Source organism: Globicephala melas, chromosome 2 (genome assembly GCF_963455315.2).
Source record: "Globicephala melas chromosome 2, mGloMel1.2, whole genome shotgun sequence".
Taxonomy (NCBI): domain Eukaryota; kingdom Metazoa; phylum Chordata; class Mammalia; order Artiodactyla; family Delphinidae; genus Globicephala; species Globicephala melas.
Window position 1 is genome coordinate 13,233,819 of NC_083315.2, and position 15,771 is coordinate 13,249,589.

The 15,771-nt window shown below is 39.6% G+C and overlaps 1 protein-coding gene across 1 annotated transcript in view; it reads left to right on the forward strand.

Annotated features, from left to right (window-relative positions):
* The first annotated feature begins 9,516 nt into the window (after nucleotides 1-9,516).
* DNAJC1 (DnaJ heat shock protein family (Hsp40) member C1) overlaps nucleotides 9,517-15,771 on the forward strand; it is a 207,602-nt gene continuing 201,347 nt past the window's right edge. The window contains exon 1 of the mRNA XM_030837139.2: nucleotides 9,517-9,957. Coding sequence (XP_030692999.2) covers nucleotides 9,760-9,957 — 198 coding nt within the window. The 5' untranslated portion in view covers nucleotides 9,517-9,759. The remainder of the gene's footprint in view (nucleotides 9,958-15,771) is intronic.

Here is a 15,771-nt window from a genome sequence, read left to right on the forward strand (position 1 = left end):
CCACTCGGGAGAATATAAGTATAAATTGTACCTGTCAGCTTTATTTATTCAAGATGTCAGTGAGAACTTCTATGTGACTGAAGAACTTTTGGACCTAGTCTTCATTTTGGCACCACATTAGAATCTGATTTGTTTTTAAAAGTCATGACTAGTTTAATATATACTGATCAAAATGACTAAGAATACCTACAGTGTCCCTGGGGAGTCAGTGTTACTTCAGACTTGTTACCCAACCACATAGTGCAACCAATGATTTGTATCAATACAGCATGTAGGTCAATTCATCACATCCTCCACCATGAACCACATGGTTCTACTAGGTAAAACATGGAACTTGTCATGCACGTAGCAGCTTACCTTGAGAGCTGGCTATTCTCCTATGGCTTGAACTCGGGCAATTCTCCACTTTACTTGATTGTTTTAGAAGTCTGATCCATAATACAATAGATTATTACCCTCGGAGAAAGAAAGGTGTTTTTCTTTTTCAATTCAACAATATTTATTGAAAGCCTAATATGGGCTAGGCACCATGTGGAGGAATGAGCAAGAGAGACATAGTCCTGCTCTCGTTGAGCTTGCATTCTAGTGAGTGGAATCACACAATAAACAAATAATGAATGAACAAGGAAGATAACTGAGAATGGTAAATGCTAGGCAGCGGATTGAATAGGGGCGTGATGTGAAAGAGAGCATCTGGGTGCCCTTTTAGGTTCGGGGATTAAGATAAGCCTACCAGAGGTGGTAGAATTTCAATGCAGGTCCAACGGAGGGAAGACGCCAGTCAGACAAAGATCTGGAAGAGTATTGGAGCAGAAGGAGGGCGAAGTCCCTAAAACGGGATGAGCCTGGTGTGCTCTGAAGGAGAACCAGTGTGCTGAGAGAGAGGATGGTACAAGGTGAGGCTGCAGGTAGACAGAGGCCAGATTATGGAGAATTTAAAAGAACGGGGATTTATTCTAAGTGTGATGGGAAGCCATGGGATTTTTCAATTAAAAAAATTAAATAAACACACAATATAATCCTTCAAAGTAAAGGTAGTGTTTTAACAATGAGGAAAAAGTAAATGCTTTGAAAGAAAATTAAGCAATGGAGAAAAATATTTTTAAAGTTAACCTTAAAATTGACCTAATCATTGTATCATGAAGTATTGATTAAACCAAGATTTTCTCCAAAAATGAAGAATATTATCACCATCTATTTTTATTGAGAGAAAGCTGGTTTAAAATGATGTGTTAATTTAGAAATCTGGTTGAACGTTTTGTGATAAATTAAAGGTCCAATTTTAATTTCAATTTATATAGATGCTTAGTTTGAATGGGTGTCATAGGTGAGAAAGATTCCTCACAAAGAGACATAGATCTAAATGCAAGAAGTGTATGCTTGGCTCTGCTACTAAGTCATAGGCTCTTTTTGCATTTCCATTCAGCAATTGTGCAAAGGTTTTTGCTAAAATTTAGCTTAGTAATTTTCCATCCTCCCTTATGTCAAATAATTATTCTTGAAAACGAACTGAAAATGAAGAGTTTTTATATTCTTAACAAAGGGACTTTAAATCCACTGAAAAGCTACATTTGGAAGATTTAAAACAAGTTCTTAAGAGTCCAGGTAGGAGAATTTTTATTAGTGACACATACCATTTTTGGCAAAAGAAAAAAATCATATTCACCCAATGATGAATTTCCAAACACCCATTTCCCTCCTTTCTCTATAGTATGAGATTCTTTCTCAGTCATTTTTAGAATATTGTCTTAACCTTTAACAGATTCTATGTGGTTTAAAGCTTTTTAGAAAATTGTAGATAGCGTGCTACTGACAACCATTTGCCATTACAAAAGGAGCTCAGAAAACGTGGCCCAAGGCAAGGAGCTTTCTGGGTGCACCTGTAGGAGGCTGGCGGAAGCAGCGTGGGAATGGTCACTGGCCCGAGGTTAGTTTACACACGAGGCAGAGCGGACTTGAAAGGATGCACCAAGTTATCTAACACAGGCTGTCAAGGTTCAGAATGGAAAGGTTAGCCTTCTCCGGCCTGCTGCCGGTGGCTGGGCAACAGCTTGAGGACACACTAGAAAGAAGGATTCCGTCAATTCACACTACAACAAATAGAAAAAAAAGCAAATTGACAACAGAAAAAAACCCGCCCTTTGTCTCTCCGTTTCCCTTTATCACTAATGTGTAAGTGGTGGGTCATAGAATGTTCTTTAGTGTGTGCCTCTAAATAAACCCTTAATGCTGACCTTTTGCAACTTCTCTTTCTCCTTAAGTTTGTAGTCCATATTTGTTTCAACATGATTTCATCTGGACAAAAATGTTCTGTAGGTGAACATACATACGGTGGTATCTGGCCCAATTCTGCACCCCCTGGAGACAGCCCTGGTGCCAGGGGGAGGGAGGGGGGAGGGGTGGGGGCGGCATGGGGGGCTGTGGCTGACAATGGAGATGCTGACCAGGCCCCGGGGAGCAGTAGAAGGAAAGAACAGTAGCAGAGCTTACCAGATCACTGTGTGTCCATTCTACTTCAGGCCTGATTTGAAATAGCGGTATCCTTATAATCGATTCAGGGAAATGTGGTTTCAGCAGCTACTTAGAAGCAGGAAGAGGGGAAAGAAAATAAGCCAAGGAATAAAATGTGGTTGTTTGCCTACACCACAGATACCTTGATTTCAGTTTCACTTCCATTACTGGAACATTCATCAACGTACAAGTCAGAAATAATCAAATCTCCTGAAACTTCAGGATACGGGACTTAACACGTGTTAGACCAAATTTTTCACCTCTGAACGGTAATTTACTATACAGATAATTCTGTTTATTGTCTATTCATGACTCTGGTACTTTCTTAGTAAATTCAACGATATCCAGGTCTCAAAAGAGGTAACTGGTGAATTGATGTGCTTATCAGTTATTTATATAATTTCTCAATTATAAAATTAACAAATGACAAAGCATTAATTGAGTCAATGAACCCAATTTTAGAAGGAGGTAAAGACCTGAGTACATCACTTAATCATATTAAGTTAACAAAAAAGCAGAGCTGAAGTACATGCTTAGGAAACCATTTGTCAAAAAATACCATGAGCTAAAAGCCATTTAAAGACCAGCATAGACAAAGGCTAAATTAATATTTCAAAAGTTCAAATTATGTTTTTCCTCCTCTTGTGCAAACATACAAAAGGAAAGGGAAAAGGGAGGTGGAAAATTTCTTTTTAAGCATCTAAAATGATAGTGAATGAAAGGGCACCTGGTTAATGGTAACTTGTACTATTTTATACACGATTCTTCCTTAAATTTAAAGGTTTCGGTTAGGATCTGTATCTCTTAATTTGAAGGTATTGAAATTCTAACAACAAAAACTGTGTTCACACGAGGTAACTCCTTTAGAATGTCAAAAATAATCTTTGCCTGTAAAAATGTTCTTTGCCCCCTGGTGGTGAAAATATTATTATTTAATTTTTTAAAAGTTAAAAGACTTCCATTATGGAGTCTTGGCACTAAAAATCCTTCCATGGTTGCAAAAAATAAGAGAGGATTATATATTGAAGTGGGAGAAATGAAGCTAGGCCATAGGTGTGGTAAAGGAATTTAAATTTCTCCTATCTTACCATTTAGAATTGTTGATTGCTAATTCAGTATTATTTCAAAACGCCACCTCCTTTTAATAAATTTAATAGTAAGCATTTATGAGGCATGGAATTTCTATGCATAATCTAATGCCTTAGCTGTGCGGCGTGTTGACCGAGGTGATCAGCAACTTTGCACTGTTTCCTTTGTGTTTCAGTTTGGCATCACAAACAACATTAGAGCTCAAGGGCACAATGCCAAAGCCAGCCTGTTGAGCCTGGAAGAATATGAAGAGGCCTGTTCAAATTTTCTTTTGCAGACTAATTGGAGCTTTTGTGTATGAGGGAAGTACAACGATTGCTGTACTCAGTCTGAATGGAGGAGTCGGGAGAGACTATCCTTGTTGGTTGGTTAAAGGTAAAAGGGGAAAAGCTAATTTTCAAATTTAAAAAGTCAGTGAGTTGATGGAAACCTTTGAAAAATGAGGGATAATCTTGGGATTATGTAAGATGTTAGGAGAAAGAAATTTTTACATGGATTCTACTGAGGCACGTTAAAGTCTATGTAAAGCAGAAGACATTATCTGAAAAGACAGAGCTACTTCAGGGTAAGACAATCACCAATGAGTCTTTAATGACTTAATGGTGAATGTATTTTCCTTTCCTCTTGTTCATGTGTGTCACGTGCTTTTAATTAGGTATTTATTAAAGCCGAATTTGGCAGGAAAATCATGAATAATATGTTTTATGGAGTTGGAACAAAAAAAAGTAAACTGACTTTGAGAACCAGTCATTATTTTGTAAAGGTGGTCTTGTCTGCCACCATCTTGGGCAGACAAGTGATTGGACAAATTTCCGGTGAAGTGGGCATTTGCAGCCTAAGTTTAATAACAAATGACTTTAAACACAAAATCTAAACATTTAAGAATAGGTAAGCTTTATTTATGGAGCCCTTAATACAAAGTAGATAGAGACCTTCCATAACATAATGGTAACATTTAAATAGCAATTACTATATACCAGGCTCTAATTATCTCACTTAGCTCCTACAACAATTTTGGTAGTATTTTATGGTCTTGGTAGTATTATTATCCAAATTTTATAGATGAGGTAACTGAAACACAGGGATCACCCAGCTAGTAAGTAATAGAGCCAGAATTCATACTGAATCATCTGGCTCTAGAATCTGTATTCTTTTGCACTATGAGATTAATTGAGTAAACAGTACATTATCCAGAGAAGTAAAAGCCATAGTGTCAACATGATAGAAGTGTATTTATTATTTATAACATGAAGAACATCTGCATTTATTTATGAGGCTCTTTAAAAGATTAAAATTCAGTACTGCAATAAAAAAGGGATTATTTTTCAAGAAGGTGCTTCCCCAAAACAATATTTTTCTAACCTTTGTCAACTCAATGTTTGTGAATGATGTTTGCATAAATAAATTACAAGATAATGTTCCATTAGAGAACAATGATATCTTAGAACTTTAAGTCCATATATTTGAGAAACAGCCAAAAAGGGGCAAAAGAGAAAATTTCAGAATAATATTCCATTGTATGGATATACCACATTTTGTTTATTCATTCATCAGTTGGTAGGCATTTAGGTTGTTTCCAACTCTGGTTAGTATGAATAATGTTGCTATGATCACTTGTATACAAGTTTTATGTTTTTACTTTTCTTGTGTATATACCTAAGAGTGGAATTCCTGGGTCATATAGTAACTCTATCTTTCGTTTTGTTTTATTGTTTTTTTTTGTTTTTTTATCTTTCGTTTTTTGAGGAACTGCCAGACGGTTTTCCCAAGGCGCTGCAGCATTTCACATTCCCACCAGCAATAAATGAGGGTTCCACTTTCTCCACATCTTTACTAACCTCTTTTTTGTCTGTCTTTTAAATTACTGCCATTGGAACGGGTGTAAAGTGGTATCTCTCTGTAGTTTTGATTTACATTTTCCTAATGACTAATGATGTTGAGAAGCCTTCATATACTTATTGGCCTTTTGTATATATCTTCTTTGGAGAAATCCATTGCCCATTCCAAAAAAATGTTGAGTTGCAAGAATTCTTTACATATTCTAGATGTAAGTCTCTTATCAAGTATATGATTTCCAAATATTTTTCTCCCGTTATCTTGGTTGTCTTTTCACTTTCTTGATGGTATTGTTTGTGACACAAAAGTTTTAAATTTCTGTGTAGTTCAATTTATTTTTTCCTCTGTCACATGCTTTTGGTGTCATATCTAAGGGACCACTGGCTAACCCAAGGTCACTAAAATTTACTCTTATTTTTTTAAATAAGAGTTTTATAGTTTTAGCTTTTACCTTTAGGTCTATCACCTATTTTGAGTTAATTTTTTTTTTATCTTTGGTTTCATGTCTTTCATTGGTTTTGTAAAATTCTTGGCCATTGTTTCTATAATTATTGCTTCTGCTTCATTCTCTCTCTCTCCTCTTTTTCTAGGACCCCAGTTATATATGTGCTAGATTTATTCACTGTGTCCCACATCATTTTTTTAAACATCTTTATTGGAGTATAATTGCTTTACAATGGTGTGTTAGTTTCTGCTTTATAACAAAGTGAATCAGCTATACGTATACATATATCCCCATATCTCCTCCCTCTTGCGTCTCCCTCCCACCCTCCCTATCTCACCCCTCTAGGTGGTCACAAAGCACCGAGCTGATCTCCCTGTGCTACCACATGCATTTAAAGCTCTGTTCTCTTACCATTCTTTTTTCTCTCTGCTTCAGTTTGGATGTTTTTTTCTTGACCTATCCTCAAATTCACTAATCCTCTCTTCTGCTGTGTCCAGTCTGCTGTTAAACTCATCCACTGAGTTCTTGATTTCAGATATTACATTTTTAAATTTGAGATTTTCCATTGATTCAATTCTCTGTTGAAATTCTGCATCTTCTAATCCATTTTGTCCACTTTTTCTTTTATTTTATTTTATAAACTATTGCTCTACTTTATAATAGTTATTTTAAAGTTCTTATCTGGACTCCAATAGCTGGCTTATCTGTGGGTCTTCTATTATCTATTTTTTTCTCTTGACTATTGGTAAAATTTTCCTGTTTTTCTCACATCTCATAATTTTTTTTATTATGTACCAGAGTTTTATATTAAAAACAATAGACAATAGGATTGATGTTATTTTCCCCTAGAGATGAAAATAGACAAATAGGGTGAGGATCAGGGATGGAGCTGGGTAGGGATTGGGTTGGAGTTTTAGTAAGATTCATTCAGCTTCTGGTTTCTCTGTTTCTTAGGTGTGATTCCTCTGGGCTTTTGATAGAGAGCCTGCAAGGTTTCTATCTCCTCAACCCAGCAGATTCACTTCTGCTTTTCAGAGGTTTTAAACTTAAATCTTTATCCTCCTATTCATATAACTTCAGAAATATTGCAAATGTCTTGAGGGAGAAGACTGCCTGTGTATTTAAGCAGGCTCCTCTTTTTCGGTAGAGTTCATTTTGTATGCACTGGTAGAATGTGGGGAGATTTTACTCTTCCTATCCTTCAGTCTTTCGGCCTCCTGCATGACCCCAGAATTCAGCAAATATTCTGTGGGAAAGCTGGCTGTAAGTCTGGGCCTCCTCTCTACATTTCCAATCCATTACACAACTCACAAGACTGTTAAACATTTCACTGGCTTCTCTCTTCCTGTGTACATTGCCTCTGCCCAGGTTAAGCGTCATCAGTCCATGCCCAGAATCATTAAATGTCACCAGATAAAGAAAACAGCTGTTCATTGTGAGCTCACTTAGTCCTGGCTTCAGCAAAAGAAGATTTATTCAACTGCATTGTCCTCTGGGGGATGAGACTGAACACGTGAAGATGCCAAATTAGAAGTCTAAATGTAAATAGCACTGTGGTCTTTGCAGAGACCTAGACCAGAACAAGCAAGGACATCATTTCAGAGTCGACTAGTGTTATTGGAACTGGTAGGAAGAAGCCTCCAGAGCAATACCTTATAGCAGTGAGAAGCAATAGCAGTGCTGTATTGAATAGACTTCAGTTCTGCTTTTCAGCTTGACCTTGGGAAGAGAACTATTCCCTTTAGATGGAGGAAGTCCTTGGGGTTCTTGGACAACATAAGAATAGAGCTCAAGAGGGAAATACCAGATCACTAAAATATCAGTGGCAATATGGCACCAGTTTCAAATGTTATACTGCACTTAATTTAATGGTCAAATTAGGAGAAAAGATGAATGTTGGGATATCATGTAGAAGTAGTTCTTAAGATTATTGCTCTCATTTTATTTTGATGTTTTAATCATTGAATAAACAGTAAGCTAACGTAGATGTGGTAAAAATGCCTCTCACTTTAAGAAAACTGATATATCAAAAAATCAAACTAAAAAACTGTAGGGGGAGGCATGGAGGTGGGGAGGTGTTCACAGGATTCCATTCAACTAATTGAATGCTAGCATGTGCTATGCATTGTGCTTGGAACTGGGAATACACAGAAAAGGTGATACCCTTTGCTATGGACTGAATGTTTGTGTCCTCCCCAAATTCATATTTTGAAGCCCTCATTCCCAATGTGATGGTGTTTGGAGGTGCAGCCTTTGGGAGATAATTAGGTTTAAATGAGTTCATGATGGTGGAGCCCACCTTGTGGGATTAGTGCCCTTGTAAGAGGAAATGCTAGATCTCTCTCCCCCTCCCCCACACTCCCACCATGTGAAGGTACAGCAAGAAAGCAGCCCTCTGCAACCTGGAAGAGGGCTCTCACCAGAACTCGACCATGCTGACCTTTCCCCATTACAGACTTCCCAGCCTCCAGAATTGTGAGAAATAAATGTCTGTTGTTTAAGCCACCCAGTCTATGGTATTTTGTTACAGCAGCCCTTGCTGACTGAGACACCCCTGCTCTTGTATCTTTGAAAGTTAAGCCTCATGATGAATTTAAAATGGGATTAATTCAAGCATATATATTATTTTTAAGCAAGATATACTTGCATTCATCTAACTATTTTAAAATATATATATATTTTTAACTCTGCAGTAATGGAATGATTTCTTCAGTAAGATTTACTTCCTGGATCCAGGTATTGTTTTTCTAACCTTTGACAAACATAATATATTTTTACTATGAGAGCTTTATCATTATCCTGTTGAGCTTAATTCAGCTGTCTGGATCCAAGATGGGAAAAGCATGAGATCAAACTCTCAAAACTGGTCAAGCAAAAGCTAAGAAGAAAATACGGTTCACACAAGAGAAAGCAATAGCGGTGAGGAGGAGGATGGAGTAGGAGGTGAGACACTGGTGGGAAAGAGAGGAGGTTTTTAGCCTAAATGTCATTAAAAATAGACCTCAGTTGGGAAGGGAACACCAGTTGGAAATCGGCTAAAGCAGATAAACTACACTTCCCCTAAGACTATGATTGAGTCACGCTTATTAATTTCTGCCAGGTTGCCTACTTTATGGTATTATGCCTATAAATCTTAATTCATTATTAGAAGTATGCTTTTTGTCTTGGTTCAAATTTCACTTCTTCTTCACCTCTCTCAAAAGGATACTTTAGACTACTCACTAGATTTGCCCCTTTCAAGTCCTAGGTTCAATTCCTCCTATATCTTTGGGGATGGAATAATGTGTGGAACAGAGGCCGTAATCAATAAATCAGTTTTCAAATATACTCTTAGTTTTCAATAATTGGGGGAGGGTAAGAAGGTAGCTGTTTCAGGGATATTTGGGATGTTCCAGGTGGATGCGCGATGTCTATAACCGTCCACGTCTCTTAATCTGTGTCAATACACGCACAGCTTCGCAGAGCGCGCCAGCGACTGAGAGGCATTTCGCGGAGGCCCAGCTCTGGGGCGCAGGTTTCTCTACTTCCGGCCCCGCCCCCTCTCCCGCGGTTGCTAGGAGACGTGATGTCACCGGAAGCAAGGCCTGGGATAGGCTAAGGCGAGGGGAAACCTCTCCCACCCGGTGCAACCTCAGCGCCCGGCGCTGGCTCGCCAGCTGTTTGTAGGCCTGGGTGAGGGGCGGGGGTCCGCGGAGGGTAGAACCGCCCGCGGCCCAGCCTGTCCCTCAGGCTAGGACCGGCCGCGGGGCGGGCGACTCCGGGGCGGCTGCCGGTGCTTCCGACTGACAAGCGCTGTTCCCATAGCCCGCGCTGCCCGCCGCGTCCCTGGTCTCGGCCGACGGCGCTGCGCGGCGGGTGACCTCTCCGAGCCCCGCGCGATGACGGCGCCCTGCTCCCGGCTGGCCCGGCTTCCTCCGCGCCGCCGGCTCCGGCTCGTGCCGTTCCCGCCGCCGCTACTGTTGCTGCTGCTGGCGGCCGCGGGGCCGGCGCGCGGCTGGGAGAGCGGAGACCTGGAGTTGTTTGACTTGGTGGAGGAGGTGCAGCTCAACTTCTACCAGTTCCTCGGGGTGCAGCAGGTAAGCGGGGCCGGCCGGCCGGCAGCCCGCCGGAGGGCTGCGCCTCCGGGGCAGAAAAGTGCGGGTACGGGCGGAAAGGAGGGGGTGGGGCGGACTCTGACCCAGTTTCCTCCGAGGGAGCCGGGCACGCGGGGCAAGACTTGGTCATACTGGGCTCGTCTGCCGTCCTCAGCCCGATCCACCAGGATCTCCTCGTAACCAGTCTCAGAGGGAATGACCCGCCTTCCCCAATTCCTCACCGCCCGGCTCCCCTTCTCGAGTTCCAGTCTCAGTGACAGCAGTCTCAGTGACAGCCTGGACGGTGCCACCAGCCTGGGGTGGCGATCCCTTCTCTTTCCTCTGCCATTCTGGGGGAGATCCTTGCACCCAGCTGTGCAGGAGGAAGACGGAAGAGTGGTGTGGGTAGATCTTTTACCCTTTCCTTGCCTGCCCCGTGAATGTGGGAAGGAGTAGTCGTGTCTGCCTCCAAATTTTCACCTTCCCAATTATACTTATCTATATTTTAGCAGCCTCCTTTCCTCTGCCTTTCCGGGAAGACAGGAATACATTTTGGTTGGCCTCTGGGTTGCAGAAATTTTTCTTGCACTGTACTTTGGAATCTTTGTAGCCTGTTGGATTAGGCGTTCGTATCATAGTTTAGAAATCTGGAGGAACTTGAAGCCTCTACAGTGTTGGTCCTGGAAGTCATAGAAGGAGCCATCAAGTGTTCGGGGCAGTAGAGGCACTTGGAGAGCTCCAGGAAGAGAAGTCCAACCAGTAACGCAGGATCGTTGTCTTTTTCTTTTCCTTTCGTTTCGTTTTCTTTCCTTTTCTAGCTTGAGACTTTAACTTGTAATGTCCGTTTGTTGCTATTTACTTACACCCTGGGAGTGGTGAATGAGGGTAGATATCCCGTCTCCGACGCCATTTTACTGGTTTAAGAATTATGGAGTTAAAGACTTAGAATTTCACACTATCTGATTGAGCCCTTCATAAAATGCTTTGAATAGTTATGGGGGAAAAAAAATGTTTACCAACAATTGTCATTCAAGGCACACTTCCCGTGACCAGATGTGAAGTGTACATTTCACTCCTACAGGTTATCATAAATTTGTGTGAACTGTTGAGCTTAACATTAAATGGAAATTTACTTTTCAATTAAATATATATAATTGAATATAAAATAGCAGTTGCCATGGCACCATGATTTTAACGAATTTCAATTTTGTAAGTTATAAAGTAGTTTAAGAATTTCACACTTCAAATTCTTCTGTGCAAACGATTATGTGGCAATTGTCTTTAGTCATTGTCTTCACCTGGTGCCACTTCCTGCTTGTAGAGATAAAGTATACCTCATTTCAAAGTAAATGGTGTCTCAATATGTGTAAAAATCACTAGTGAAATATAAATCTGAAGACTTTTAAGAATGCCTTTAATATTGAGAATATTTGTTAGAATTTACCATAGTTGATTAAATTCTGTAGCTAGAGTCTTTTACATAACCTATCCAAAGATTTTGAAGATATTTTCCAGTTATTCAAGGAAAATTAAGCCCCTTTCAGAGAATACAGAAACTTAGTAGCAGTGGTTTAAATTTTAGATTATGTAATCTAGCTTGCATGTGAACTCTCATAGAATTTTCATTTATAAATTCATGCAATTAAATTTGCAGAGTTAATTAGGCAGTGTGAACAACCAGAGCATTTAACTATATGGGCAAAGGTGGGAAAATAAAGAAGCATAGGTAATTGAGAAGATTCTGTGTGGAGGTAACATTTTAATAGAAGGATCCAGAAAATTGTTTTCATCTGTGTTTCTCTACCCAGTTGTGTTAAATTGGAAAGAATGCAGATGAAACTTTATTCTACCTAAGCAGAGAAACTGATTGGAACAAGTGCTTTACATTACATTGAATCTTAACTTTCTTAGGAGACTTTCAGGAGACCAGAAATTTGGTAGAGACAAATGCAGCCTGTCTTATGTCCTTAATGTGTAATTTTCAGGCTAAAGCCAACGAATCTCTTCTTGACTAGCCAGACATGAGGAACCAGAGCAAAGTAGGTAGGTTACTTAAGAGTGGTGACCTGGCTTTACACACTTAATCAGTTTTGTTGTCCATTCTACAGAGATTTGGTTCATACCTACTAAATATTAAACACTGGGAATTGACCAGTATGTAACACAAAACCCCTAGACTCATTTTAGTAGGGGGAAACAGTAAACAACCAAACAAGTAAATATAAATGTCAGATGGTCAGAGAAGTCCTCAGAAAGAAGTAAGGGAGTGAGCCATGTTGATAAGTGCATTCAAGGAAGGCAAACGGTTAAGCGCAAAGGCCTTGGAGCTTACTTAGTATTTGAGGAATGGCAAGGCAGCCAATGTGGCTGGAGCAGGGTGTATGGGGAGGACAGTAGTAGATGAGATCAGAGTCATGGGGGGCCGGGGAAGATCTTGTAGGGCTTCAACGTAAGTCATGAGGACTTTGGCTATTATAAGTAAGTTGGGGATCAAGGGGGGTTTTGAACAGAAGAGGTACATAATTTGACTTAAATTTCAAAACAATTATTGAGTTGGAGATCAATGATATGTATGTTATCAATTATTGGATAATTGTGGTGTACAATGTAGAATGGACCTGGGTGGTGCAAAGTGGTCAGATTCTGGATATAATTGGAACATAGAGCGGACAGCATTTTGCTAATTGTTTGAATGTGGGATGTGGAGGCGGGGAGTGGGGAAGAAAAGTTGAGGATAATTTGAAAGCTTTTTCTAAACCTCAGAAAGTGAATAAATACTTGTCTAATTGCACTTGCCACTTACTGAGATGGAGAAGCCTGGAATAGAAGCAGGTATGGTTGGGGGAAAATCAGTAATTTGGTTTTGGTCATGCCAAATGTGAGGCGTCTAATAAACTTTCAAGTTGGTTATCTAAGCCTGGAGTTGTAAGGAGAGGGTTTGGGCTGTGCATAATAAATTAGGGAGTCCCTGGCACTCCGTAGGTAATTTGAAGCCACAAAACCAGGTAAGTTCACCAGGGGAGTGAATGTAAAAGAGAAAAGAGGGGTCTGGGAGCTGGACCATGGGAGGAACCAGCAAAGGAGAAGAGGAAGGAACAGCCAGCGAAGTAGCAGGCAAATCAGCAAAAGATGGTCTCTTTCAAGTCAGGTGAGGAAAGTATTTTAAAGAGGAGGAAGCAATCAGCTGGGCTAAATGCTGATGATAATTCAAATAAGATGCGTTCTGAGCATTGACTGTTGAATTCAACAGTGTGGAGGTCATTGGCTACTTTAGCAAGAGCTGTTTCAGTGGAGTGGTGAGATCAATAGATTCGTTACATTGGGTTCAGGAGAGAAGGAAAGGGGCGGAATTGGAGACAATTAATAGAAAAAAACTTTTTTTTGAGATCTCCATACCCCAAACTAGACTCCAGGGATGATTAGTGACTTAATGTGGCATCCATTTTATCCCTTTTTCCACCAGGTCTAAAGTAGTTTGCTCAGTCACTCCCTAAACTCTATAATTGGAATAATCAATTAGATTATTAGACTTTTCGAACTTGAACTAGGCTTGAATTACACTTTTAGAACTTGAACCAGGCCACTTACTGACTTATGACCTTGTCAAGTTATTACTTCATTTTTAGGACAAATGGTATTTTCTTTCTTTATTTACTTCATAGGAGACACTTAAATATTTATTAAATGAAAAAATATGAACATGGTAACTAAAACTAAACAGTAATTCACCGAATGAGTAATTGCTTGACTGTTTTTATTCAATAGGTTATATTTATATTGGCCTTTTATTGCTCTCATCCAGCAAAGGAATCCCTCTCCTTGTATTCCCAAGTTTCAGATTGGTTCTAAAAGCTTTCAAAGGGATTCCAGAAGATTTTAGTGGACATGTGTATACAGGTGACATAGCAGAGGCTCACTCTATTTTTAGAATGGCTTTGATTGTTCACAGGGCATTCCAATTTGGATATTGCATCTTTTCAGAGAATACAAGGTAGAAGATTAGAAGAATGTAGGAGAAAAGTAGTGTTATTGAAATACCTCTCATTAGTAACTTAAATTCTAGGTCCCCAAACAGTATTTATATTTATTCTAACAGCCCCTGCTCCTTGGATACCTGTATTTCTTGTGGGATCAATTTTTTTCATTGTCTTTTGGGTCCATGACTTACTTTATACTTTGTACAGTGTTCTAGCCGACAATAAATACTTCATAGTCATTTAAAAATCTGTCAGTTGAAATTGTAACAAGCTAAGTTAGCTTAAATTTTGCAGCATTTACTTTCTGATGAAATCAGAGTAATTTTCTTGGTGCCAGTCATTACAGATTCCTATTCATAGAGCTAGAAAATGTGCCTCTTTCTCTTAGAAAATTTTTAATAACTGCAGCCTTACATTCAAATGAATGCTAAAACCTGGTTAAAAGAAGAAAACTATTGTTAAGTGACATGTGCTTACAAAATGTTGGATTTTAACTTTTTAATCAGAATTAATAAATCTTTTAAGCTCTTTCAGTCTGTATTTCAGATGCACAGAATGTACAGAGTAGCAGCCTGTATAAGGAAGGGACAGTTACGGCACACTCATCCTACATATACCCAAGGGGAAGGACTCCCTTAAAGAAACAACTGCTGATCTCTTGACTCATCTCTTACGTCTTTCCATGGATGAGTTACTTTGTTGGAGGGTGATCACCTTTGGCCTGCTTTGCTTGATTGGGGAGAGCTAACTAACTAAAAAGCGAGAAGTAATGAGGCTCATTCTTAACAGACCAGTAAGGCAGTTGTTATCCTGGCCAGACTTTCTCTTGAGTGTACTGTCTCAAAGTCTAGGCTGGATCATCAAAAACTCTAGAAACAATAAATGCTGGACAGGGTGTGGAGAAAAGGGAACACTCTTGCACTGCTGGTGGGAATGTGAATTGGTACAGCCACTGTGGAGAACAGTATGGAGGTTCCTTAAAAAACTACAGATAGAACTACCATATGACCCAGCAATCCCACTACTGGGCATATACCCTGAGAAAACCATAATTCAAAAAGAGTCATGTACCAAAATGTTCATTGCAGCTCTATTTACAATAGCCCAGAGATGGAAACAACCTAAGTGCCCATCATCAGATGAATGGATAAAGAAGATGTGGCACATATATACAATGGAATATTACTCAGCCATAAAAAGAAACAATTGAGCTATTTGTAATGAGGTGGATAGACCTAGAGTCTGTCATACAGAGTGAAGTAAGTCAGAAAGAGAAAAACAAATACCGTATGCTAACACATATATATGGAATTTAAGAAAAAAAAAGTCACGAAGAACCTAGGGGTAAGACAGGAATAAAGACACAGACCTACTAGAGCATGGACTTGAGGATATGGGGAGGGGGAAGGGTAAGCTGTGACAAAGCGAGAGAGTGGCATGGACATATATACACTACCAAATGTAAAGTAGATAGCTAGTGGGAAGCAGCCGCATAGCACAGGGAGATCAACTAGGTGGTTTGTGACCACCTAGGGGGGTGGGATAGGGAGGGTGGGAGGGAGGGAGACGCAAGAGGGAAGAGATATGGGAACATATGTATATGTATAACTGATTCAGTTTGTTATAAAGCAGAAACGAACACACCCATTTTAAAGCAATTATACTCTAATAAAGATGTAAAAAAAAAAAAAAGTCTAGGCTGGGAATGGGAGGGCCAGAATTTCTAGCAAGCCCACTTGGCTCCTATACGTAATCTCAATTCTCCAGTAGCTTTTCAGCAATAAAGGTGCTATTTGATCTCTATTTGCCTGACTTCTGTGTTCAGTTTTTTTGGGTGGGA